The 26,881-nt window shown below is 39.4% G+C and overlaps 3 protein-coding genes across 4 annotated transcripts; 1 reads left to right on the top strand and 2 right to left on the bottom strand.

The window, feature by feature from the left end:
- Positions 1-729: 729 nt before the first annotated feature.
- Positions 730-11,150, bottom strand: LOC112574946 (TNF receptor-associated factor 2-like). The gene is made up of 9 exons (XM_025256360.1): positions 10,859-11,150; positions 9,932-10,189; positions 9,156-9,237; positions 8,419-8,517; positions 7,788-7,949; positions 6,926-7,000; positions 6,346-6,414; positions 5,772-6,044; positions 730-5,363 (listed from the first exon to the last, which is right to left on the bottom strand). Exons 2-9 carry the CDS (start codon positions 10,132-10,134, stop codon positions 4,626-4,628), a joined length of 1,701 nt encoding a protein of 566 aa, XP_025112145.1. The 5' UTR covers positions 10,135-10,189; positions 10,859-11,150; the 3' UTR covers positions 730-4,625.
- A 31-nt stretch (positions 11,151-11,181) lies between these two features.
- Positions 11,182-21,241, top strand: LOC112574943 (uridine-cytidine kinase 2-B-like). Its single transcript, XM_025256355.1, has 7 exons — positions 11,182-11,498; positions 13,631-13,790; positions 13,978-14,074; positions 15,595-15,737; positions 17,528-17,625; positions 17,958-18,006; positions 18,220-21,241. The coding sequence occupies exons 1-7, from the start codon at positions 11,271-11,273 to the stop codon at positions 18,324-18,326; spliced, it is 882 nt and encodes a 293-aa protein (XP_025112140.1). The 5' UTR covers positions 11,182-11,270; the 3' UTR covers positions 18,327-21,241.
- Positions 21,242-21,371: 130 nt separating this feature from the next.
- LOC112574944 lies at positions 21,372-25,414 on the bottom strand. 2 transcript variants are annotated; one of them, XR_003101528.1, is made up of 3 exons: positions 25,139-25,414; positions 23,797-23,963; positions 21,372-22,112 (listed from the first exon to the last, which is right to left on the bottom strand). XR_003101528.1 is itself a non-coding variant. In XM_025256356.1 (3 exons), exons 1-3 carry the CDS (start codon positions 25,148-25,150, stop codon positions 21,753-21,755), a joined length of 504 nt encoding a protein of 167 aa, XP_025112141.1. In that variant the 5' UTR covers positions 25,151-25,414; the 3' UTR covers positions 21,372-21,752. The 2 variants fall into 2 exon arrangements, 1 of the variants encoding a protein (XP_025112141.1); XM_025256356.1 differs by having other exon boundaries at positions 21,372-22,077.
- Between the last annotated feature and the right edge of the window lie 1,467 nt (positions 25,415-26,881).

The following is a 26,881-nucleotide window of genomic DNA, read 5'->3' as shown; positions in this document are numbered from 1 at the left end:
TATTATGTAGGCATATCTCTCATGAGAGGGGTGGGTTCGGATATTCACCCATATTTGGGTGAAAGAATCTTACATTGAATTTCTCCCATTCACGAGCAAAAAAAGCCCTCCACTAGACCTTTAAGCATACCCGCATCACTAAAATATATTTTCTTTCTTTTCCTTTCCCGTGTGGGGTCATCCATTTTTTTAATGCATTCTCCCTTCTTTTACAACACGTTCTTTCCTCTTGGGTTCAAAATATCTTAACCACTTGTATTATTTGTTAATTGTCTAGGGTATAAAATCAGCCTGATAGGTCTAACTCAAATGACAGTTCCTGTCTTCTAGATTTTTTAACACATTGATTAGAAAATCATAAAGATGATTGCTTCAGTACTTTTTTCTTGTATATTCTACTGTTTAAAACTATTTCAAAACTAGAGAAAATTCCCAGGATCTAGGTCTTCAGTAAGGGGAGATTGATAGTTTTTCCTACAAAAAAAATACTTATTTGGTCTAATTCATTAACAGGTAAGATTTGGAAGCCATACCTTTACATGTCCATGATGTTTAATAAGCATTTGAGCATTCCTTAGCAGATCTGGGAAAGAGACTTTATAAGTATGGTATTTCATTAAAATCAGAAATAAAATGCTCTTTCACATAAAATTCTGAAATGATTTAAGTATAATTAAATTTTTTTTATAACATTTAAGAAAAATAGCATGACAAGAGAAAACCAGAAAAAACATCTCCCGGATTTATTACCAAGACTTTTTCATAAACTTAAAGCACAATTTTATATCAACATTTAATTGTGTATGCTACTATTTTCAAGGAATATCGTGTTTAAAAAAATGACCTCGTACCACATCAACTTATAACATGATATGCTAATATTTGGAAAGATTCCTGTACTTTCAAATGTTCGTAAAGCATCCAAAAACATATTAACACCATACTGCCACATAATATATTGATTCCCAAGTGTCTTACTTTTTTTTTTACCTTGCAACACATAAAAAAAAAAAATGTGGAAGAATAGACACAAAACAACATCTAGAATGTTTAAAGTGGTAATTTTACTAATAAGCATAAGTATTTTGTTTTGTAAAAAGACAGAGAGCTAAAAGTTTCACTCGAAAATGAAGAAAGTATAAAAGATAAGAAGAGGATAAAAGATGGAAAAGGATGAGACATCCCTCTCAAGCACTAGGCAAAGGTTGATGCAATAGGCTCAGAGAGAGAACTCACCAAGTACGAACAAAGAATTAAAGTGAGCTGTGAAGAGCTGGAGTGCTGACAAGCAAACCACCATAGGTCTTAGAGACTAAGATGGAACCAAACATGGCTATGGAAGTGAATTGTACAACCCTTCAAAAGCATTTGATTTTCAGAAATCCTGTACATGCCAACACAAGACATTCGCTACATCACCATACAATTTGTTGTTTTCGATTGCTCTAAACAACAAAATTTTGCATTCATGTTCCCAAGTAAAGACAAATTAACTCTTTACAATTTACACAAGCATTGGTCTGCTTTGTTAAAAAACATTAAAAAACCCTACGCTGTAACAGTTAATACAAGGGAAAAAATCATGTTTTGACATTTTCAGCTGATCAAAAATATGCAATATGCTTCCTTCATGTCAGGTAATGTCTCTACTGATCTTGAATGGAAATGCACAATCTCATTTTCTCATCCATATATTCAATACCATGTATTTTTTTAATGTGCACGTATGTGCAAATAGTGATACATCAAGTTCTAGTGCATATCACTTAGCAGGTAAAACTAACAACAGTTACTCCAGTAACTGTAACCATCAGATCTACCAAAGAATCTCTGTGATAGTTTTAAAATAATATTTTATATTTTCCCTTTTCTCAAAATTTGTTACTGAATGCTTCAAGCAGTGTACAATAATGGTGACTGATGATTGCAATTTGTGCGAAAAACACAATTGACAAAACCAGCCATTAAAATTAAACATAAAATATGCTAACAAAACAAAAATAGAACCAATTATTGCTAGTTATTGCACCCAGAATAAGTAAAGTAAGCCTCTTTCAATTTTAAAAATGAGAAAAAGAATTTTTTCTCCATCACAAAATTGAGCTGTCTCAACAGAGATGTAATTCGTTCAAATCTAAGATCTGATGAATTAAACTGTACACAGAATGCTAACATTTTCTAAATGGTTTAAAAAAATTATGACAAGAGTATATTGTGCATATCAAATACATTGGAAGGATCACATAATGTAATTTCTGTTGTGACACAGTGAAAGACAATACCTGAAAATACAATATAAATGACAGCAGAACCAAGTGAATGATGAAGAATGCAAACTGGCTCATAAACAAAAACCTAAAGAAATTATCAAAGGATGAAATTAATCATGCATGCAAGCACAACTTAAGCAACCCTGCTGGCATCAATATCACACCAATAGTTTCCTGGACCAGATGACAGAATTACCACAGGAAATTCCAGAGCAGTCACGGAGTAAGTGCGTTCACCTATTCTCAGATATACTGAGATCCCTACATTGTGTAATTCCAGTTAGACCAATTACACCTCTGGCCGTGGCACACAGGTCTGCCATACAATTTAATTGCTGGCGCTTTGTTACACAAAACTGACAGTGTCTTGAGATTTGAATGGTTTGAGGCGGATTCTGCTCTTAAATATTTGGTTGGTTGGTTTAGTAGGAAGGTGCTTTCACATTACAGGGAAGAGGGTGTGGGGAAGAAACAGGAGTACCGAAAGAAAGCCCGATGCCCAGCCCTGCAAATAGGTGTCACATACAGAATCCCAAGATCAGATCGGAGCCAACATCCTCTCACTTAAATAGGTGTCACATACAGAGTGTCCAGAGATGAGATTTGATACACTACCGGGTGCCCCTATATATGTCTGGCATATTGTGTAGTGTGTGCATGTAAATGTACGATTATTCTGTGTTAGTGAATCACACTGTACCATTAAAAGTGCTACAAAAACCTGTTCAGATTTACTATCACTGTACTGTGAACTGCACCATCAAGTGAATACAATTCATGGCAAACAACGTCAAGCTCTTCTGTTGGATTAGTATTTTTCAACATGTTTTAAACTTTATGATAATGTAATTTTTAATGATAATATTCAAGTCAACCTCAATTTAAATTTGATCCCCAATGATTCCTCAATTGTGCGTGTCACTGCTGATGTCCCATCACAAACAGATGTATGCAAGTATGGGCATGCACACACACACAAAGGTGCACAAAAATTATACCATTCATGCATCCAAATTCTTAATTGTGTTTAACCTAGCTATCGCTAACGTATTCTCAATCATAAAATATCCCAATATGACAAAGCAGTGGGCAATATTATAAGTTTTCTTGTGAACAACGAAACATTAACTTCAGAACTAATGAAAAACGTTATATAGTTATGGTTCCCTTGAGTCTCTTATACACAACATCCAAAAAAAAAAAAAGGGGGGGGGGAAGTCCAAGCAATTTTCTTTTGCATGCACATTCATTTTCTCTCAAATAATACGAACTCTATAAACCACTTGCCAGCACTATGAGATCCTCGAAACTCGGTCAAAGTCATTGCCAGTTGTTTTGTTACAGGGTACAAACTGGTGTCTTGTTCTTTTTGGGATTTTTGGTGGGGTTTTATTTTTTGTTCTCAACCTGGTCCTCATCCAGCAAAGTGGAAGAAACTAGCACAGATAGGATTAGAAACAGGATTAAGTTTCATTTGTAAATCATTTATCCCACAAATGCTGAAGTCAGGCAGCACGACAAGCACATCTGATCATCTCTCCACCTCCAAATCTGATTTACTTTATGGGTGTGCATGCCTCTTGATAACAATTCACAGCTAACAGACCTGGATATTAAATATAACCAGAACAAAAATGATAAAAATTATTCAGCCATCAACCTGAACTTTCCTTGTTTTGGAGAAGGGTGTAGGTAAGGGGTTCATTGTTTTGGAGAAGGGTTAGGGTTAGGTAAGGGGTTCATTGTGAAAGTAAGATGGGAGCAGTAGTGGACTGGAGCTATATACCAAGCCATCAAGGATGGCTATAACACTGTCAAGCAGCTGGCCCACTAAACAGGTTCCATATAAAGAGAAAGAGCAGCATACCCAAGATGTGATCTGAAACCAGAACATGTGCTTGACTATACTGGTGACAAATGCTTATGCATCGCACTACAGCACTGCTACCTTCAAACTGTGAGTGGTTCCCTCTATCCATGTATGTGGGAGGCAAAAGCCCAATCCTCTGTTTGCTACCTTCTACCTTTCCAAATAAACCTGGTACCTATCTGTGAGATGGGCACAAGGAGTTTTCTAGTTACAGGCTTAGGCAAGTCTCAAATCAGCAACCTTTGGCAGTGAATCTGAGCATGCTAATCAGCAGGCTATGGCGCCTCCAAACACAAACAAAAAAGAATTTCAACCCCAATTATTGCTACTATGTTTAAGCACGTCTTATATTTCTGAAAGTCCTGGGCAACTAACACTTTCTGTGTATTACTATGTTCTCAATTACCTGAAAGGTGTTCCTGCAAAGTGTTGATCAGTCAGATCTTTGCTGCTTGCAATAAGCCTCCGACAAATATAAGGGGAAGCTACTGTGGAGGAGCTGCTGAGGGCAGAGGTCCTTTGAGAGGGTTAAAGTCTGTGTACTTGTCTAGCCCGTCTGTTTCCACAAAAATTTTTATAAACATTGTGTTGTCTTTCAGGTAACCAAACTGTGGGTTCACCAACTTCGACAGGGGCAGAAACACAGGACAGCCACTGGCTATGTTCATCTCAGTGGTAGGGCGTTTGAACGATGAACTGGTGGGGTCAGGGCGAAAAGCATCAACAACATGTTCACGGTATTTCTGGTCTATAAGCATAAGTGTCACCTTCTGTTGGAACGGCCAAGGCAGCAAACTATCATAGTGACCCCTCATCAGCACAAAAAACAGCGACAGATGAGTGCCCTTCCCCATGCCATCTCCATTTGGATAGATGCGAGCACACATCTTGTAGCCAACCACACCAGTGTAAAATGCTGGGGAATAGATGCTTGTCACTTTGCCACTGATGGCATCACGTCGCTTGCGATCGAAATCAGAGATCTTCCACAAAAGTGTCCCATCAAAGCGAGCAAACTCCAATGCCTGCATGCGCACTTCATGTTCAGCGATGGTGGCATCCTTGATAGCAATGGTGCGCTCCAGTGCACGCACTTGGCTGGTCAGCTGGTCCACCTGACTAGTCAGCTGTTGGGCCCTCAGGCGATCAGCATGGGCCCGACTCTCCATCTGTTCCAGTGATCGCAGCAGCTGCTCAATCTCATGATGCAACACTGGCATTACCTATGGTTAAAAAAATATAATAAACAAGCAAACAAACAGATAAAAACTCGCAACACTAGTAAATTGTCAGAAGCATAGATTGTGGGTCCCTCTTCACTTTAAAAAAAGAGAATACAAGCTTTGATTCAGCTTTTTTTTTCTTATCACTTGAACCTAGACTAAAAGCACTATTCCAAAGAACCTTTCAATATTTTGCTTTATGAAGATAAAGGTCAAATGTAAGATATTGCATGAAACTAGTTTACAGTTAATGTCAGTAATGTTTTTTCACAAATCTGTAAACCTGGACTATCAAGTCAGCATGCACATTTTAAGAATATTTGTAGGGAGCTGTAACAATGTAAAAAATGAATTACTTAGAATTGTGACTTACTTAACATACACTTAATATACTGGTATACAACTCACTTGGTCCATCATGTTCACTCTGTCCACAGTGTCCGTCACCTGCTGCCGAAGCAGATCGCCCTGAGACAGCTCTTCAATTTGCCGTGAAAGTTCTGTGGTCTTTTGCTCTAACCCATTGATAGCTGTCACTATGCTATCAAGACTGGAGGTTGATGCTGTGGCCACTGGGAGAGCAAGAAGGCGCTGTTCTAGTTGCAGGACCTGGTCCATAAGCCATGCTGTGTGTTCTCCTAGGCCCATGGTGAGATGCTGATGGAATGTGTCCATAGTCAACTGTGCACAGAAGCAACCTTTGCAAGTAACCTTTGCATGCATAAAATTAAAATTAAATTAAAATTGAATCCAATTAAAATTATTGTAACAAACAACCATGTAATTCAAGGTTTGGGATTAAAATCTACATGATTAAAACCTCCTTTCCTATCATTAGATTAGAACAATTTTAATTTTTTTTTTTTTTTGGGGGGGGGGGGTTTAAGGTTGGTGATAAAGGATGGGGCTGCTAAAATTGAGAGAAAAGCTCAAAAAGTAGGGTTCTTGTTTCAGGTGGTAAAGAAAGTCCATTCATTCTCACCTGTTCTGTGCATCCCATAGGGCAGTGGATGCTGCGCTTAGGACACTCCCGCTCCTTATGATCCTTCATCTACACGCAAAGTACATTTACAAGTTGAATTCCCACCCAAAACATCTAACATCATTTATTTAAAGTTGAAATGAAAGACACTGCATATTTTAGGGGTTTTAAATTAAAAACAAGATATACATTGCTTCTAGTTTGAGTGGTTTTGTCAAGATCCAAGGCTTTTCATATAAATACCAAAAACAACATGGATATAAGCAACAGCTGCAGAATCAAAGACAATTTCTTGTGAGGAAAAGAAAAAAGAAACAAAAAGGAGAGGAAGTAGAATGGTCAGAACTACAAACGTTGGCACCAATTATTTCACTCTCTTAAATCAGCCCAGTCTTCGAGAAGTAAATTTTCATTGCTCAGGTTAAGCTGCTATTTTCAATCATAAGATAAAAGACACACTGAGCCTGTGCTAGGATCAGACAAAGTGCAGACTGAAAGCTTACACTCCTAATGGTCAAGAACATGAATTCAAAATAAATAAACAGGTGGCTGTTTGAAGTAGAAACAAAGATGTGTGTACCTTGTAGCGGGGTATACCATTTTTATCGCACGCTTCACATCGCAGTGGGTACTGTTGGCATTCTGCTGCATGAAGCTGATTGTGCAAGGAAGAAAAAAAGATTCAATAAAAATAAGATTAAAAATAATGGCATGATATTATTATAAAGGCTTGTAGAGAAGAAATTACACTTACAAGGGAGTGTGCTTATAACATTATTTAACAATTTAAATTTAACAATCTGATCAGAATAAAGAACAAAAGGAAACAATGTGAAGACATGGAAGAATGGAAGTGAAACAACATAAAAAGGTCAATGAGATAGCAATGACAGATGAACAAAGAAATATAAATAAAAATAACAAAATTATAATGTTGTTTCAACTTTTCCTTGACACAATTCTTTGACATAACATGGTTCATTATTTGAATCCTCTCCATCCTTCCCAAACACCCCTTTTGCAACATTGCAGGCATTTTTAGCACCTTGAAAAAAGATCCCCTAAATCAGTGGTTCTCAAAGTGTGGTCCGCGGACCACTAGTGGTCCTCGGGCATAAGTCAGGTGGTCCGCTGCTGACAGTCGTCATATGCCGGCAAAGTGATGTTTAAAGTGATGCATTACTCGCATTAACATTTTAATTACAAAGAACGAGGTATAAGTAGTTTTATGTCAACTTATTACTATACTACTGTCACTAAAGGACATTTAGTTTTGAATTGTAATGAAACAAATGCAGCAATTTAAATTTGAAATTCATAGTACAGAGTGATTTTTAGGACTTTGTGGTCCGCCATATTTTTACTTAAGTAAAGTGGTCCGCGGTCTGAAATACTTTGAGAACCACTGCCCTAAATTAACAAGTACAACAGATAATACACACCTCTCTTGCACCTGCAGAGATCTCTCCTAAGCAATGATCACATCGAATCTTACGCTGTGGACATTCCTGATTCTGATGCTGTTCCAGGAGAACACGAGAAACACCCATTCCACAGGCTGGACATGGTTGAGGGCAGTGAGGACAGTTCTTTTCATGTTGTGACTGTGGACACAACATGAATACATATTTGTGGCATGAAGATCTGTTTTCAAGATCAGATGGCTATCGTAATCAATACATTTACAAAAGCATGGAACTCCGCATTCTCAAGCTCTGTCTATTGTAAAACCACCACAGCCTTATGTATCTATCAGGGCAGATATAAATCATCTATCCACTCACAGTGGAAACGAAATCACCGGAGTTTAGGTTTTTGAAATTTTAAAGTAATTTTCACGTTCAAATTCACCTTTAAACTTGTATGTACACATGCGACAGATATGTACAAGCTCTTCAAAACAGATCCCTGTCCCTTCCATTCAGTTTCATGCTTTTATTAAATTATGTCTAGAAAGTTCAATAGGCAGAGGATGTGACATGCTTGCACATCCAATGAACTTTGACTTTTTCAGAAAATATATATCAAGATGTGACTGCAGTAAAAAAAAACTAAAGCAGCAATATACTGTACCTCATAATCCCTGAAGATACCTGTCCAGGTGCAGAATGGGTATGAACACTTTGTAGGCATCCGTGCCATTTCCCGCTTTACTGCATTGTCAGGGAACATCTGCATGCAGGTTGCACCATAAGCAACTTTATAAAAAGTTACATTTCATCATGTCATTAATACAATATTTAAGTAAAGATAATAAATGGAATTGCAGGTAATTGTTACAAGTCAGATATAACCCCAGACAGGGTATAACAGGACACTGACATTATTTTTTGAGTTTATATAGACATACATAATATTTAAGGCACCAATAAATCTATACAAATGCCTAGACAATAGAAGTAGACCATACACAATCTATTATGCTTTGTTGCTCTGCTGACAATAAAAACACAGTATCTCAGCAAAATGAGAATATGAAAAGGGCTGAAGGTAGGAAGAAAGCCCCAGCTAAAGCTTTGGTTACATTCTTGTTAACATCTTCAATAGAAATGACAGTACAAGACATTGTAGTGTAGGTATATTTTAACAATAATGGCTTTGAAAATTAAGAAAATATGGAAGACACTACTCCCTTCTAAAATGTTCCCTTTCCATTTATTGTTTAGCCAAGTATTTTCTACCATCTTTTTGCAAAAGAAGATATACCAGTAGAGAATGTCTATCACTCCCCAGACATAATAGTCACCACCTTTAGAAACTAAAACCAGACCTAGAAAACTGAGCTGTTTGTTTTATGCATAATGGCCAACCTGATCTTGAGACAGCATGCTAAACTCTGTGTCTGTAATCTGATCTTCTTGACATTCCTCACAGGGCACTGTCTGTCCCTCGCTTTGGAAGAAGAAATTTTAGTAACATAGTACATCATAACGAATGAACTAAAATCATTTCACAACTTATAAATTTATTTCAGAACATCAACCATTCACCTATTACAAATCTACAATTTTTATAACAAGTCAAATTAATTAAATTTTCATTCTAAACAGTAATTTCTTATTTGTGCATCCTTTCCGTTTGAAGAAACATAATCACAAATGAAAAAGACTATTGAGTTTAGGTTTAACCAAGGTTTTTTTTTTTAGGCCCTTCGCCCCTCCTGGGGCATAGGCCATCGACGACAGTCTTAACTGTTGTCGATGTTTTTGGTAGCAAGGATTTGTTTTACGGGGTGGGGGTGCTGGCCCCACACCCAACCCTCCTCCTTTTTCAGCCGGGCTTGGGACCGTCCTTGGCGGAGGGCAGCCAGCTCTGTAAACAGATGTCACGTGCAGAGAAAGAACAGCATGCCCGAGACGAGAAATGAACTCAGGGCAGCCAACCTTCACTGTATTGGTGACAGGCGCTAACAGCGCTAGCCGTTGCGCCACCGGGCCGCACGTTTAACCAAGTACCTCTGACCTAATTGCTTACTCTAAAAACTGTAGTTTATCTCAATACTTATTGCAATGGTCTTTATAATAATTTAGTACTGGTAAAACTACAGTAATAAACCTACTAATAAAAAGCAGAACTAATTGCATACCCAAGCAGTTCCTGGCAGCACACCCGGCAGAAACGGTGGCCACAGTAACTCTGGAGAGGATCGCGCAAGATTCGTTTGCAGTGGCTGCAGATGAACTTGTGGTCAAATCCAGAGGAAAAAATTTCTGTGGAGTAACCCCCTGTCCCTGGAGGGGGGAGGGAGTTTGTAGGAGTGCTACCACCACTTCCTCCTTCAGCTGCCATCTTAAGACACTGCTGCTAATCACCAGAGTTCAAATCCTAACCCAGCACCCTCAAACTGGCAGACAAATAAACATATAAAAATACATGAAGACACATGCATGCACACACATTCAGGATAAGTCTCAGAAAGAGTTCTATTTCATAGATCCAAATGTATCTCCATACAATTATCAGCTATCTATATGTTTGAAAAAAAATAAAAGCTGGTATCAATAGCATTGAACTGATAAATATTTACAGTTTCCTTTAAAAAATAAACCCTATAGTTATATATTTGTTTAAAAAATGGCTAAGTCAGGTGGAGACCAGATTAAATGATTAGGTGAAGGCATTGTTAGGACTGGCTGAGTTAAAGTCCAATACCACTTCCACTTTTGAGGTTGCTGTGCAAGTTTAAAGATGCGAATCACTTATATCAATGGGTTCGTGCGAATGATTCAAGACATTAAGGTCTATGGACTGATTTTACACCCCTTAGGTTAATACTAATGATTGATAACCAAGAAGACACAAGGGAATACATGTTCCAAAACAAAATATTACGAACTAAAATGTTTGCTTTTATTGACATGACGTAGGAATTAGATTATTATATTCATGCAGTCATTGACGAGATGTCCTTTCCCTTCCCCAAGCGCACATCGTATATGAATGAAAAAAATTAACAAAGCAACGAAGGAAATGACTAAATGTCATAAAAGTATTCCAGAGTTTAAAAACTTACTCCATCTAGTGCTTCTAGCAACAACATAAAAGACGAAGAAGGGAAATTTCTGTTTCCTCCAAAAATTATGAAGAGGGTTTGGTGACTCAAGCCCTACAGTTCGTTTCGGGCTTCCGGATTGTTTATTTTTATGAAGCATTATCATCCAAAGTAAAACTTATTCAAAGTTTTTCTTTAGTGATGCACAGTTTTATATAGCATTATTCAGAAAATTGCTTTTACTATTTTAAAGCTTTGTATCCCTTTTTCTTTGTTTTAGTGACAGTTTGGTACACAATCCATCTTTTTAACTGTGTATTATTGCCTACAATCGTTTACGGCTTGCCGCAAAGGCAAACTACTTGGCGTTAAAAATGTTGTAATTGGCTCGCCTACAAATGATAGCTCTTAAATTGGCATTATAAGTTGCCTGATGTTCAAAGATGACATAATGAATCGCTTATACCATTTAGGTGGCATATTGTTACGTCCATGCAAACATTTTAGAACAAGATCTTTTCCAGTCTCCTCACCTTTACGACAACCAAATAAGATGGCGCAGAGTACAAATGGAGAATACGAGAGTCCAAGACTTAATGGGTGGGATAAAGTTCCAAGGCCTTTCTTAATCGGCGTTGCTGGGGGGACAGCTTCGGGAAAGGTTTGTTAATATGCACTTAGATTTTGTCTAGTGTTCAGTTTACATTGAATGGAAGACCTTTGCAACAGTTCAAGGTCTTTCTTGCAGACGAAGTTTGTTCACAAACTGCAAAAGAACAGGCGGAACAGAATGTGGTCAAGTCACACACGCAGATGCACATCTGCACTTTCAATAACTCGCATATTCACTCCCCTGTTTAGTGCAGTTACGCTTAAATTGTAATAGGTCCTTATAATTATTGAAGTATTACTACTTTTTAATAGTTAGGATAAGCACAAAAAATAAAACCCAAGACATCACAATATCGACGAACACACCTGTTTATGATCCCAATCTTCTCATTGTTGTAGCCTGTGCATGGTGGTATTTGTATGACTATATCTTCAAAAGGGACGTTTGATGTTCCCTTAGCTTTTGAGAAAGACTGTCATTCAGTGCTCAGGCCAGTCGATCACTTGAAAGATTTTCACAGCAGTAGACTGTTAAAGATTACCTGAATGCAGTGTGGCTCACTATGTCAATTATTTATCGGTACTCATTAGGCAGAAACACTTTTTGTGCATTCTTCCTTATTAGTCTTTATGGTCAATTTGCAATGAAAAGGTCAGGGTAAAGAAATATGTTCAGAATTCAATTAGATCACGCTGTCAAGCTTTTGCTTTTTGCAGGTTTGGGCTGGAAATTTAGCATGCAGAATCTCCATCTTTATTTGGACAGAAAGATAAGATAACACTTTATGTATCCCAGAGGGCAATGCGAAGTGTCTCTACTTCAGAAGACAAATATGTTACCAAATTAATTCAGTAGTGGTAAAATTTATTGGGATAAACCCAGCCTTTGTTTATATCACTGTCACCATAAAAGCAATGACAATGACCAACTTTATTTGTCCCAATGGATAATTTGAACATCGGAAGGTGCTATAGTCACAAAGTAGAAGTTAGAAATTAAAATAGCAAATAAAGTACTTGCAAGGTGCAGCGTTAAAAGATATCAACATTGAATGAAAAATATTAGCAGATGAAAAAAAAGGTTATGGGCAAGTGACAATTATATATACATAACCAAACAAACACACTTACATCAAGGCTATTAATGTGTGCATCTACAACATCACACACACACCACTGACAATTCATCCTGAGGTTGAGCAGCTGAACTGCAGATGGCAAAAACGATTTTTGGTGCCTATTGCTTTTACATATTGGAATGGCATAGCATTTACCTGAGCTTAGTAATACAAATTCTCTCGTTAGCAAATGTTCAGATATTGACAAAATTCATGAAGTTTTCCTTACTATATGTTGGTCACAGAAAGAAGCTAAACCCCTCTGTTTCATACCAATTATCTTAGAACAGATGTAGACCAGACCTGGGCAAAGGCCGGCCCGCCTCCTCTCTCTGACCAGCCCGCCCACTGGACCGCCCGCTAGTATATATACTATGTATACAGTATTGGGTAAAACTGAGTTAACTATATTTAATTAGTGCGGCCCTCTAAAACCATCCCAATTTCTCATGCGGCCCCTTGGGAAAATTAATTGCCCACCCCTGATGTAGACAATACTGTTCAGACTACTTCTGTTATGGACAGAGAACTTGTGAAGCCAGCAAAAAAAATGAAAAAAGATAAAAGACTGTCTATAAACGACTGGTAGAAATGGCCTGAGATTGCTTGACTAACTGAACAGCTATTTAGTTTATGCTGAAGGCACATTCTTTGTTGGCCACGTTTAGCGATATATTTGGTGTTTAAATTCCGTTTGAGCTGGCAGTCAAAAACAGTTCCCAGGTATCTGAAAGAGTTAACATTTTCAACAGGTTTTACTGTGGATCACACTGAGAACTACAAAATCCTCTTTGATTTTCTAAAGTCTACTTCGTTTCTTTAGTTTTACTGTGACGGCCTATCCCTTGTCACACTTTCAGTTCTTTGACTTATGAGTTTTACCTTTGTCACTCCAATTATTGATGCTGTGATGCCTGTGCTGTTTTGTTATCCTCTCCACTTAAGAAGATCAACATTTTATTGTCTTTGAACTTAAAATGATAAAATACAGAAAAAATGCTCATAATATACTTTTATTTCATGAATGATCCATTTTTTTGTTGTTATTTGGCTGTGTGAGCAGAGTTCGGTCTGTGCAAAAATAATGGAGAAGCTGGGTCAGTCAGAGGTGGAAAGTCGACAGAGACAGGTGATCATCATAGGCCAGGATTCATTCTACCGGAATCTCACACCTGAGGAACATCACCGAGCTGTCCGAGGAAATTTTAACTTTGATCATCCAGGTAAGCATTAGGTAGCAGTCAATGAAACATAATAACATCTACATATTGGAGAAATGAAAATTTATTTAGAAACTATAAAAAAAATCCTGATCTTAGTAACTGTACAACATCAGAACTGATTAAAAAAAAAATTTGGTTGAACTATCTATATCACATTGATCACTGATAAATAAACTATTGGTTACAGATGCCTTTGATTTGGACTTGATGATTCGCACTATGAAGGATGTGGCTTCTGGAAAGACAGTCGAAATTCCATCATATGATTACGTCAAGCATGTGAGGTAATCACTGTCATGCTGAGTTGTGGGAAAAATGAACACCTCAGTGTTTTCTTCCATCATATCTGCCAGACTACTGTCATCAAGTCCTGCATCTTTATCATTCTCTCCTACAAATCAGTCCCATACCTTGATCATTCTCTCCTACAGATGATTAGCAACTCTCTTTTGCATAACATGATAGGAATCTGTGTAGAGAAAATGACTAGGTATTCTTATATGACTGTAATAAGCGAATAACGATACTCAGGTGAAAAGGGAATTTCTACATCATGGTGCTGATACTAAAGATGGCTGTTGGATGAGTCGCTGACATATAACCATTAACTCAAAACATATTAGAACAATAACAAAAAGATAGGTCTGCATTAGAGAGATATGAACAGCAGTAATGTTGTATGTAACCATTATGTCAAAACATGTCAGATCAGAATAATAACTAAGATAGGTCTACATTACAAAGATAGCAGCAGTAGTAATGCTGTATATTATAGTGTATAATGAACCAGTAGCTTGGAGTGGTCATTTAAAAAAAAGTTATTTAGTGAAAACCTTCAGTAGCAGCTATGTGTCATGTCCTTATCTCACCCTTATCCTTTCCTGGCCCTCCCTACCCCTCATGTGTTGCTCTCCCCAACTGCATTACTATGCTTGTCAGCTCATCATGTTACAGCACATTAAGCCCACTGCCAGTTGAGGAAACGCTTTTAAATAAAAAGTGTTGATAGAAGTATTGAACTATAACTTGAACTTAATACAACAAGAATTAGAAAGGAACTCAGTTGTTGTCTAGAATTGTTTGTTTTTCTTTTCAAGTGGAAAATGACTGTAGGTCATGCTATTTACTAACCATTCTCCGCAAGTTTAAATGCATTATGTTTGACACATGATGTCTGATTATGTCATCATTGTGCATCTTTTGTTCAGTGCATGTTGACATAATTAGCAATCAAAATTACACAGGTAAGTGAGTCCTATATTATATTTCTTTTGATTTTGTTGAGAGTTGTTGTAATTGGCTCTTCTGCTGCCGTGCTTGGCTAAACTATGATACTGTAAAGTAGTAATAATAATGATAAAAAGCATTTTTAGATCTCATTTCTCTACCTGCAGCAAGCTCAGTTTACTTTGACAAACTTTCAGCTAACAGCATGTCTGTCAAACACATGTTGACATGCAACACACATAAAGGTACCTACCCAAAAAAAATAAAATAGACATGCATGCACACAGGAGTGGAAGGTACGACAAGAGAAATGAGAAAGTCAGCACCTGTAAAAGGTGGATCTTAAAGCCAGAGATTAAAGCAAAATGGACGCCTTATATTAAAAATGCCAAAGTAGAATAGATGGTGATAGTTCTATTGCAAGTGCATTCTTACTCACTTTTAGCACTGGAGAATATAAAGTTTGGGATACTTTATGTGTTTCGCATGCTATTTTGCTATTATCCAAAGATAGTAAAAACAGCCTGTTCAAAACAGTTCTTATTTTTCTTTCCTTTTATTTGTTTGTGTGTATCAGAGAGAACACTGGGCAGCTGGCATACCCAGCAGATGTCGTACTGTTAGAAGGAATCCTCGTCTTTTATTTTCCTGAGCTGCGTCAGATGTTTCATATGAAACTGTTTGTGGACACAGACCCTGACACACGCTTGTCACGAAGAGGTATGGGATTGTTGTGTTATTGCTTTTTGAGTATATACATGTATTTAAGTGTGCAGGCTTGTGAAAAGTGTGATGATATGCGCATGCTATGCATTTTGTGTGCCTGCCTCTCTGTACAGTAGAAGTGCTACATACTTTCAGAAACACCCAGTGTAATTAGTTTACTCTGACTGTTACTTTCTCTATCTTCTCCTTTTTTCTTGAGCTCCTACCCATGTTCACTGTGCATTTGTGTTTGTATGATTGTCTGATTGTGATGCCCTTCTCTGTTATATGGCATCACTACCGACTGCCTTGTAAAAACTCATTGATCTTGCCTTCATGTGGGGAAATGCACATTATAAATCCTATTATAATTATGAATGTGAAAACGTGCCACAGGTTGTCTACTCTAATAATGTGGTTCAACAAATTTTAAAATGCTTCACTGTAGAACATTAAAGTATTCAAGTGGAGTGCTTCAGGGAACTCCAGGATTAAGCACAATTGTTAACATCTTGTGTCCAAGGATGAATATCTAGATACCCTGACCCTGCATAAGATAAAGGGCAGACCACATCACCCTGTCAGCTGCAGTTCTTATGTCTCTTATGTGTTCTGGATTGAGGTCCCTGGGAGCAGATATCTATCTATTCCTCTTCGTGCATCAGGTTTGCACATAAGGCCTCAACCACCGATGTCGATCGGCTGAAACCCGCTCTAGGTGACCCCATGTCCATCCCTTTCCTTTCATCTCCCTTTCCACCATTCTTTTTCCAAGTTTCCTTTGGGCAGCCTTGTTTTCTTCAGCCGTCTGGAGTCCATCGTAGAGTGACTCTGGAGAGGTCTGCTGTCTGCTGGCGGAGCACACATCCAATCCATTGCCAACGCCTTTGTTGAACCTGCGTGGTGATGGACTCGGTTTCAGTTCTTCGGTGGAGTTCTTCGTTGGTGATGGTGTTTGGCCTAAAGAAGTTAAGTATGCGCCTGAGGCATCTGTTTTGGAAGATGTCAAGCTTGTTACTGATGATTTTGGTCATCTTCCATGATTCTGATCCGTAAAGGAGGGTGCTGATCACATTTGACTGGAAGATTCTCAGCTTGATCTTCTGGCTGATGTTTGTTGCCTTCCATGTGCTCCTGAGTGAGGCGAAGGCCTGGCTGGCTTTCGCCAGTCGGGCTCGAATCTCCACCTCCGCATCCCCTGTGTTTGACATTTTGGACCCAAGATAGGCGAAACTGTCAACTGCCTCAATCTCTTCTCCATTTAGTTTGATGTTGTCTTGGACTCTGGCGTTCACTCTCGTACTTTTCGTTTTCTTTGGACTGACCTTCAAGCAGATAGTCATGTGGTTAAAATAAAAATGAGGGCTTCAATTCTTTTTATACTTGGGTTTAGCAATATAAAATTTATTTGAGGTCAGTTTTTTTAATTTGTCTGAAAAATGAAGAATTCACCTTTCATTGCCAGTTGGTTTTTTTTTCCTTTTAACCTATTACTGATTAAACATACTGAATCAGGCTTTACCCTGGGATTATAGGATTTTCATGGAATGATTACATGTTGGTCATCCTAGGTCTGAATAAGAGTTTTTAATTGTTTGTAATCCCTTGTCCATAAAATGAAGGATTTTTTTTCCTTAAACCTTTGATTTGTTTGATCATACATGCAAGTAGATGATAGAACTGGCAGTTGTTCAGGGGAATCTGTTTTAGTCTTATGTTACTGTATGGCTTTTTTAGTTAGTTTTTACTATTATCATTGTCGCAAACTCTTATGATCAAACAGAGGGTGTTGTGATGTGTTACAGTCCTACGTGATATACAAGAACGAGGAAGGGATTTGGAGAAGATCCTACATCAGTATACGAGTCTTGTGAAACCAGCTTTTGAAGAGTTCTGCTTGCCGGTGTGCAGTTTCAATTTTTTTTTTTTTTTCCAATTCTAGAAATTTTTGCATCCATTGATTGAGATAATTACATCCAAGGTTTTGTGACAAGGTTTTGGTAACCTGACTGGTGGACATCAGAACTCAAAGAAGACACTAAAAGGCAATACTTAATGATATATCTGGGCTAGGATGCTGATTGACTGATACTGGAGCTCTGTTCTTTCATACTTTGATACTTATTATAATGCTGTTGTTTGTGATACTCAAACTGTCGTCAGTGCTGACTCTCTTTTTCTCTGCAGGTGCATATTCCTTATTGCTTATTTATAAAACTTTTTTTTTTCTTCCAGACAAAAAAGTATGCAGATGTTATAATCCCAAGAGGGGCTGATAACACAGGTAGTTTTTTTTAATTCTTTATTTTCAGTAGTTCATAGATGATTTCTGTTCATTGGCATGTTAAACTTAAGGTTAAGTAGTTAAGCTGTAAATACATCAACAGAAAAACATAAATAAAATTAAATTATATTGGAGATGGTCCTTCAGAATATTTGATTGCTGTATGTACACATATTCAGATTTAGACATTTATGTCTAAACTCTTTGTTGCAGTGGCCATTGATCTCATTGTACAGCATATTCAAGAACTGATGCGCCCAAACCGCAACCTGAAGCGCCAGCGCTATAACTCCGATTCAATTGTGGGGCGACCGCACTAATATGCAACTATTGGTTTTCAGATTTGATGGACTGATAGAATATTTAAATGAAATGTTGGAACTTCTGTGCAAGAGATACTGCTGAAACAAGTCTTACTGAGTACGCTGTTTCTTTGTCAAATGAAGTACTTGACTGTAGAAAAGAAATATTAAAAACTTCCAAGTTTACATTCAGTTTCAGAACTTGGAAATGCAAAGGACCTGTCAATCAATGGTGGCTTCTTGCTGAAAACCTGTTTACTGCGAATTATTTGGGGCTGTGGCTTATTTCTTTCACTTTTCTTTTTTTCATTCTTTCTTTGAGTTACATAAATACAGTTATTGTTCCATGTAAAAGGCTTTAAGCCTCCACACAGTCTGGATTCTTAGCAAGTAATCAGTGTACATTTTGTTGATAGATGCTGGTAATATGTGTGTGTATATATAATCCAGGATCTTTTTGTTGTATGTTCTGCCTTTTACTGAGCTGTCCATTCAGCTATTTCATCATTTTTTAAAGATGTAAGATGTATACAAGTGATTCGTGTATGTGTGTGTGTGAATTAAGAAGAAAGATTTTCCCTTTTAGGAATAGAAGTGGTGGTTTACATAGAAGTACAAGTGTGTGTGTGCATGCAATGGAAGAAAGTGTGCAGGAGGGGAAGGCGCTTACATGAATGTGTTTCATTAAAATGGTACTAGTGCTTTGAAAAGGAAATATGCATTCATCACTTTTCATTAAACAATTCTTAGCTGTTCTCTTTAATGCATTTATTTTCTTTCAGTGACTTCTATTCAAACTAAAATCTGAACAGAACATTTCCTTATTTATTGTGAACTTTCATTGTAACTATAATCGTTGTGTTTCTTGATTTTGCTTCCAGCTGTAAGTGTGTTTGATGTGTGAATACATTAAGACTCTTGTTACTATTGATTCCCTTGTGATCTGATGTAAGAATTGTCAAGGCATCAAAGCAAAATAATGGATGAGCACAATAAAGAGAGTATGTGTGCATGTCAGAAAAAGTGGGTAGAAAGGGGGTGCAGATGTATGTAACAATGTGCAGCTGTATAAATTCCTTGGGTTGTGACCAAACCTGCAGTGCTGCTAGATTTGTGAAAATATGTGTGTTCTTGACATTGGTATAGATGATGACAGCATAAAACCTGCCCCATTTAATGTAACTGCAGAGTGCAAACTGATTAATAGGTGCACTATATCAGAATAATAACTGGTGAGTTGTTTTGAATGTGGAAAAAGAATGTGCCATAAATAATGTGTATAGATAATGATGACTAAATCTTATTTATGTTAATTGCTCTGAGTTATGCATAAACATTTATTTAGTACACTGGGGTCACAACAGTCAATGCAGGGTTTACTTTATTCTGTTTACCTTGGCCTAGAATTGTATTCCTTTTGTAGAAAGCTTTTCCAAGTGAGGGATTTTAAAGCATATATCCCCTCCCCAACTGTACTCCACCTTCCTGTGAAGAGTTTTTCTGGTTTATAAGTTCTGACTTCTTGTAGTCTGTCTTAAGTGTCATGAACTGATGCATTGTTCAGATGGATGCTTAAAATTTAGTGTCAGTTATATTGTTTACAAAATGCAGGAAATATTCTCAAAAGAGACATGAAAACAGTGTTTTGTATGTTATGAGTGTTCTATACGTTATTTTTTTAAGTACACTGAAATATTGTGACTGTAGAGCAGGGTTCTTTATCTGTCTCGTTCGTGCTTGTCATTTGCATGTTGTGAGGGCAAGACCAACATTAGCACCAGAACTGTTCAATCAACGTGAGAGGGAGCACTGCACTGCTCAAGTTCAAATAAGAGGAAATTGAATTGTCTTTGGTCAGTGATGTCTTAGTGCCCCCAGTTCCAGTAAACTGGATGAAAATGTTACATAGTATTTCAATAAGTTGTTAGTTTTCTTTTTGGTTTCTGATAGAGGTTGTGTGTGTGGAGGCTTATACACTTGTGTTCATTTTGTTGTTGAAATGTGTAAGAAGTTGCCTGTATAACAGACCAAGAGTTGAGAAACAAGCAGACATGTTTGATGGAGTGTAGCCTTATTGACTGAATGTGCAGCTCTTTCACCTCCAGCCATTGATGTAAAACAGTTATTTTTAGGGACACTTCAGCCTGTACTTACTAACGTCCTTATACGGCATCCTGTCAGAAATATTTTTAAATAGATTGTGCGCAAAATTATTGATATGTTTGCACTCGGACCATTGTCTCCGTGCTGTGAATCTTGGTAGGTGCTAGTGATAATGCAGAGCATAGCCTCTCAGGTACAAAGAAGATAGAGAACGCGCGTCTCCCGAATCGGGAAATTACTTTTTCCTGAATTGAAAAAGAAACCAAAACGAGATTGAAAGGGAACGATGCTTAGTGTGTGAAGATCGCATTCTCGGCCGACCCTGGGGCCTAACATGAACAATTGTTTGCGGTCAGGACCAGCGCTCACTCGAAACAACCGCAAACTTGAGTTGCTTGCTAGACAACCTCCTTGAGCTGCTTTTCGTTGAAACTTTCGAAATACACTTCGATCACAACTTTATTGTAGGCTGTTTCATGTACCAAAGTGCATTACATCAGATGGTGTAATGTGCAGCGGAGTGATAGGTCCGGTGTTAGTAATACGAGGCTGTGGTTAGAGTGTCTCAATGTACTAGACCTTCGATTCAAGTGTCATTAATGTGAAAACTACTTTGTGATTCATCTTTCTGCGCGGTTTACTTGCTCCAGATTTGTTTTGTTCCTTGGTTCTCTCTCTTATAATCGCATAATCGGTGAGAGGGGAAATGCTTGTTGCTATTCCTTTTCCCCATTATAAGTTTAGGGTGTGAACTTCAACTAGTTTCTCACTTTGCTGTTGCCATTGTTTTTTACATGCCGTGTTTGAAATAAAAATCGTTTGAATTATTATTTTGATCTTTAGTCGTGGATTTTTCGGTGACTTCCAAGCACGCTGAAAATGCGCATTTACCACAATAGCCCTGCATCAACCAAAGGCTTTCGTAAGCTCATCGTTGGTAAAGTTTCTTTATTGAGCCCAGTAGTTTAGGTTTTGTCAAGCCCATTTTTAAATTTGTGCAAATCAAAAATCTTCACGAATTTACATGTTAATAAAATGGAAATCTCTCAGCATTCTGTCTGTGAACAATCTTTGTGTACTCTCATAGAATTACGCTTTACTCCCATGAAATCAGAGGATGATCGTTTTTTTTTTACACCTCCACTTGGATTCCAGTCGTTTGTTTTGTTCTGAACTCTCCAAATGTTCAAACACTTTATAGCAAGTAATTCTTCACACACGCGTATACGTACTTGGGCGCTTGGCTTTTAATTTGACTGCGCTGTAATTGTGATGCTATAATCTACAAAGGCTTTAGGTACAGAATTCCTCAATGAGTCAGCCATGATTACAACTTTGATATCATATCAGTTCCAGTTCGGTCATCAGGATTGTAACTCGCCTGGCATCCGTCAACACTACGCTGGTGGTGCTCCCTTGGGTTTCCATTGAGTCACAGGAACTGTAACTCGCTTTTTCCGGTGGCGTAAGTTTTCTTGTAGACGAGTCTTCGTCCTTGTCTGCCGAGGAAAAAGTTTTCTCCGTGAACTGCGAATCATAGCGATCCTGACGCCCTTCAGTGTAGCGATCCTGACGCCCTTCGGTCTCAGGTCCCTGGCAGTTGACGTCAAGGCCGGTGCTGGTCGCTGATTGGCTGCTGGCAGGCCAGGAGCTGGTCGCTGATTGGCTGTAACCAGAGGTAGATGTCGCCATGATTTGTAGCTGAAACGTGAGAAGGTTTCAGTAGTAAGAAGTGGTCAAAGCCAGACATTAGGTTGTCTGGAACCGTAATGCATAAGCAATTGGTCGCGGTGAACAGAGAAGGATTAGGATTCTCTCGAGATATTTGCGAGATATGGGTTTGAAGCAAGACAAAGCGGTGCAGCACCGCCTGTATGCCTTCGCAAGGTTTCTGGTTAAAATGTACGAGGGTTATTGTAACGATTCGCGATTCAAATGTGATTTGAATGTGATTTTTTGTTCTAGTTGTTTGCTTCAGCTTTTTTTTACAGATCGCACATAGAGAGCATACTGTCCTTCTCGTTTATTTGTTTCTACAACAGTTTATCGTTGAAGGACAAGAGCAGCCTACATCGTGTGGCATCCACCTGCTCCAAAGTCATTGGGTCAACTCAGAGTTCTCTTCAGGCTCTGTACAATAGACGGACTCTTCTGAAGGTGTCTGCCATCCTTCGTGATGACAGGCATGCTCTGTAGACAGTACTTGTCCGGCTCCCGTCGGGCCGCCGATTGTGTGTCTGCATGCAGGACAAACAGACTGCGGCTGTCTTTTGTTGTTTCAGCCGTGCGACTTTTGAATGGGTTATGAACGAGACATGAATAGTTTTGTGCATGCAATTGTGCATGAATTCTAATTTTAATCGAGCTGCACCAGAATTACCCTCTGGGACAAATAAAGTCTTATCTGTCTGAGGATACCAGGGGAGAGCAGCCAAGCGAATGCTGACGCAATCTCCACGCGGACCATTTTACGTCATTCAATGGGTTTTGACGTAACGAAGCTGACAAGGCGTAACTACGGCGACTGCAGTCAATTGAGGTGGGAGCCATGGCGACTACACGGTACAGAGATTATGATTGGTCGGCATGGACTCCACGAGGGGTCGCTAATCAGTCGTCCTAGTTACCCGGTAGTTGGTGCTTCATTGGCCAAAACCGGAGTAAGGGGACAATAAGTTAGTCGAACTAACGTTTCCCAGGACAGTCGGAGCTGAGCTACCCGAGGAGAAAGTCCTCCGACGCATTGACTTCACGCGTGTAACGGACGCGTGGGGGTTGGGGGGAGATTCTACGTTGAGACATCGAAATGAACAGAACGACACGGAGTCGACAGACATTCACTGCGATCCGTTGTGGACTTTACTTCTGAGAGGCATGCAGTGGAAATCTGTGTAGGAGGACTCCTAGACCCTCCACTGCATCACGACACCTACCGAAGGGTAGCGCCGAATCGCCATCTTCTCTACTGAAGTTGCCTCGGATATAAGTTCGCCGGTCAACAGTTCGAGGGAACATCCGCGACATCCGTGACGACGATTCCCCGACGTGGATATAACTCTACGATCGTCTGTTCGGCGGCTTTCTGTACCGACAGTGTGTGTGTGTGGAACTGAGTCATCTGACTGCAGGCATCAGGTTACCTGAAGAGCGGATTGTCGAGTGTCGGGAGAATTATTAACTTTCTCCGGACGGTAGACAGTAGAACTATTTCATTGTTTTCTTTCACATTTCATTACCGTTTTCTTTTTAAAACATTAAATGTATTAACTGTTGGCCGGACATTTTTGTCTGAAAAAGGTAGAAGAGTACAGCAAGCGAGTTTTTAACATGCAGATGTTTATACACGCTCGCATTCATTCGTAAGGCACTCTCCACAAAACGTTACACTGTTTTCTCCGTGAACTGCGAATCATAGCGATCCTGACGCCCTTCAGTCTCAGGTCCCTGGCAGTTGACGTCAAGGCCGGTGCTGGTCACTGATTGGCTGCTGGCAGGCCAGGTGCTGGTTGCTGATTGGCTGTAACCAGAGGTAGATGTCGCCATGATTTGTAGCTGAAACGTGAGAAGGTTTCAGTAGTAAGAAGTGGTCAAAGCCAGACATTAGGTTGTTTGGAACCGTAATGCATAAGCAATTGGTCGCGGTGAACATAGAAGAACTGGCTGATGAACGTTTAAAAAAAAAAAAAAAGAGGAGTAGACTGGTCACAAAACGCGGGACTTTCTCCGCCTCTCGAGACGGTCGTTAGCTGGTATCAGTTAATTCTCCAATTTTCATGCTAAACTTTTTCTCGAAACGGTTAAGCTCTTTAGGATTCTCGCGAGATATGGGCAATACATTGACGAGATATGGGTTTGAAGCAAGACAAAGCGGTGCAGCATCGCCTGTATGCCTTCGCAAGGTTTCTGGTTGAGATGTACGAGGGTTCATAGGGTTCATAACGGTTGTGCTTTATGAGTGTAATATACCCGCTTCGTTTGGGTGTTCTTTGTTGCCCGCAACTTAATTTTGTAAGAGTGAAAGCGTCTCTTTCGATAATCTAGAATCACTGGTCTTGCGGACTGTGACAGATGTATTCAATAGCTTGGCTAGAAGAAAATTGGTCACACTTCTGCTTTGTTTGTGTATACAACTCTAGCGTGTTATGATTACAATTCAATTCTTTTTAAATGAGCATAGCATTTCTGCTGGAGCACGCACCACGAAGGTTTGTTGTCGAAACATATATGTAGTCAGTACAGTATGTCGTTTTTGGAAAGAAGTCCTGTGGTACACGAATTCCCTCTGAAGACTAGCATGGAATCGTTCCTGTTACAAGCAGACGTACTAGTGCAGGCGAAAGATATTCACAGATACCTCAAATTGTGCTAAGCGAGATAGTGACAGGAGAACAGCAGGAGACTGGACTGGACACCACCAGGAGACCGGACTGGATACTCCGCACCGAGAGAAGTTAAGGTCGAACTCACGGAAAGACAAGGATGCGAAAAGAACATGATAAATAAATAGTCTGCTTAGATAAACAGAAAGACGAAAGAAACAGTCGTGATTGTTTTCCACAAATGAAAATGTTTAAATATATTTATATGAAAGTGCGTGGTTTTACAACCGTATCATTATCGCAGCTGGCACATCATCATTGCCATCATCGTAGTTGTCATCATCGCGGCCTGTTAATGATCTGCGCGTTGTAAAAAAAAAAAATAATAATAATAATTATCGATCTTACCTTGCAGCCCATCCCGAAAATCAATCTTTCTCACAGATTACAGCAAATGGTGTGAACAGGTGAAAGGGCAACTTGTCGTTCCTGCAACTTCCACTTCACTAACCGGAGCAAGGCAGTGCCACACCAGAGACTTTGTTTGTGTTTACTGTGAGGACCTGACATCGGCAGCTGCTGTTGCTGTTTGCCCCATTCAGTAACTAGACCATGCCATGGCGGTTGCGTGCGGACGAGACCACCCGCCCTCTTCCTGTGACTCCTGCGTGCGGCACGCAGACAGTGAAGTGACCAGTCGGTGGGAGCTGCTGGCACAGGAGGAGAAAAAGAAGGTGGTGCTTTCTGCCTCCAGTATCAGCGCCCAACACAAGATGAGAAATTAATGAGGTTCTGTCTTTGTCCTGATAAGAGCGCCTAGCACATGGTACAGTGTGTGTGAGAGAGAGAGAAAGAATATGAGCGGCTATTTTAAGGATGGTGAATGGATTTGTGAATGAATAAGTGCGTGCTCGTGCGACTTCATGTCTATAAGCACCTTAAATTCTCCTTTGTTGGGATGAGGCGTATCCTAAATAAACATTATTGTTATATGGTCTGTTACATATACAATGAGAAATGAAGGCGGTACAGTCTGTCTTGTATCGATGCCTAGTTCAAGATAACACGAATGCAGTGAAGTCTGTATTTTGTGTGAGAGAAGGGCTTGTCACACGTTAAGAAATGAACTGTCTTGTAAGAGGGAGCTACGTTCACAAGCTGAGAAATTAATCTTCATTAACAAGGTAATGTGTCCTACCTCAGCGCCAAAACTAGGTGTGATCCATATCCATGGCGACAGACGGTGGGTGAACTTGGATAACGAGGGCAGCGCATCGAAGTCGGTTAGCGAGTCAGTTGTTCACTGTGTTGTCTCTCATCGCCTTGCACAAGGGAAGAGTTGCAGGCAGGATGTGCAGGACCTGACAGAAAGCATCAGTAGTGCATACAGAATGGCCACAGAGCAAATGGAAAAGGCTTCACTTAAGAACAAGATAAGGTATGATGCAGGAGCTTTGGCAGCTACCTTAGAAGTGGGAGACATAGTCCTGGTCAAAACCATGGGACCACGTATTACATCCAAAGTGGATGATCGCTGGGAGGAAGGAGTTTTTGTCGTGCTGGACAAATTGAACGAGATACCGGTGTATGTGGTTCAAAGAGAGGATGGCTCTGGACCAAAACGGACACTCCATCGGAATCTGCTATCCCCAGTGGGTGTATTCCTATAGCCCAGGAAAGAACCACCAGAAACAACAACCCCAGTCAGCGTGCAGACGAAGCAGCAGTCACACCTCACGATGATGGAAATGGTGAGGATGACGAACCGGTGCAACTTCCAGACATCGAAGTGGGCCTCGAGTTGATGCCAGAAGAACCAGAGTTTATCCCAGCAGCGTACCTGCAGAACACCGGCAGGAGGGAGTAGAACAGGAAGATGAAAGTGAGGAGATAGCAGAGAGCGACAGTGACGAGCAGCAACCTCTACGCCGCTCTGACAGAATCCGCCGACCGGTGGACAGACTGAATTCACCTTATTCACCGATGTGCAGGTGGAAAAAGGTCGGACAGGGCGAGGTTGCATGGTGTCCGACAGGAGATGGCAAGTCTTTTAGCTTCTAGTCAGAAAGCTCCCCACCAGGTGATACAGTCTGTCTGCTGGGCCATACATGAAGAAATGGAGGTGTTGGAGAGGTGGTTTAGCTTACCTGT

The sequence above is a fragment of the Pomacea canaliculata genome, linkage group LG11, assembly GCF_003073045.1.
Source record: "Pomacea canaliculata isolate SZHN2017 linkage group LG11, ASM307304v1, whole genome shotgun sequence".
Lineage (NCBI taxonomy): Eukaryota > Metazoa > Mollusca > Gastropoda > Architaenioglossa > Ampullariidae > Pomacea > Pomacea canaliculata.
The sequence above is the reverse complement of the archived record's forward strand: the minus strand, read 5'-3'. Positions and strand labels throughout refer to the sequence as shown.

What these genes read in the sequence shown, in the direction of transcription:
- LOC112574946 (XM_025256360.1), bottom strand. Translation starts at nt 10,134, where the DNA reads ATGGCAGCTGAAGGAGGAAGTGGTGGTAGCACTCCTACAAACTCCCTC. An exon ending in TGCTGCCAGGAACTGCTTGG is followed by an intron (nt 9,238 to 9,931) that starts GTATGCAATTAG and finishes CTTCTTCCAAAG; the next exon opens with CGAGGGACAGACAGTGCCCT. An exon ending in CTATGGGATGCACAGAACAG is followed by an intron (nt 6,045 to 6,345) that starts GTGAGAATGAAT and finishes TTCTGTGCACAG; the next exon opens with TTGACTATGGACACATTCCA.
- LOC112574944 (XM_025256356.1), bottom strand. An exon ending in CAGTTCACGGAGAAAACAGT is followed by an intron (nt 22,078 to 23,796) that starts GTAACGTTTTGT and finishes CTCTGGTTACAG; the next exon opens with CCAATCAGCGACCAGCTCCT.
- LOC112574943 (XM_025256355.1), top strand. Translation starts at nt 11,271, where the DNA reads ATGTTCAAAGATGACATAATGAATCGCTTATACCATTTAGGTGGCATA. An exon ending in TTTTAACTTTGATCATCCAG is followed by an intron (nt 13,791 to 13,977) that starts GTAAGCATTAGG and finishes TATTGGTTACAG; the next exon opens with ATGCCTTTGATTTGGACTTG. An exon ending in GATTACGTCAAGCATGTGAG is followed by an intron (nt 14,075 to 15,594) that starts GTAATCACTGTC and finishes TGTGTGTATCAG; the next exon opens with AGAGAACACTGGGCAGCTGG.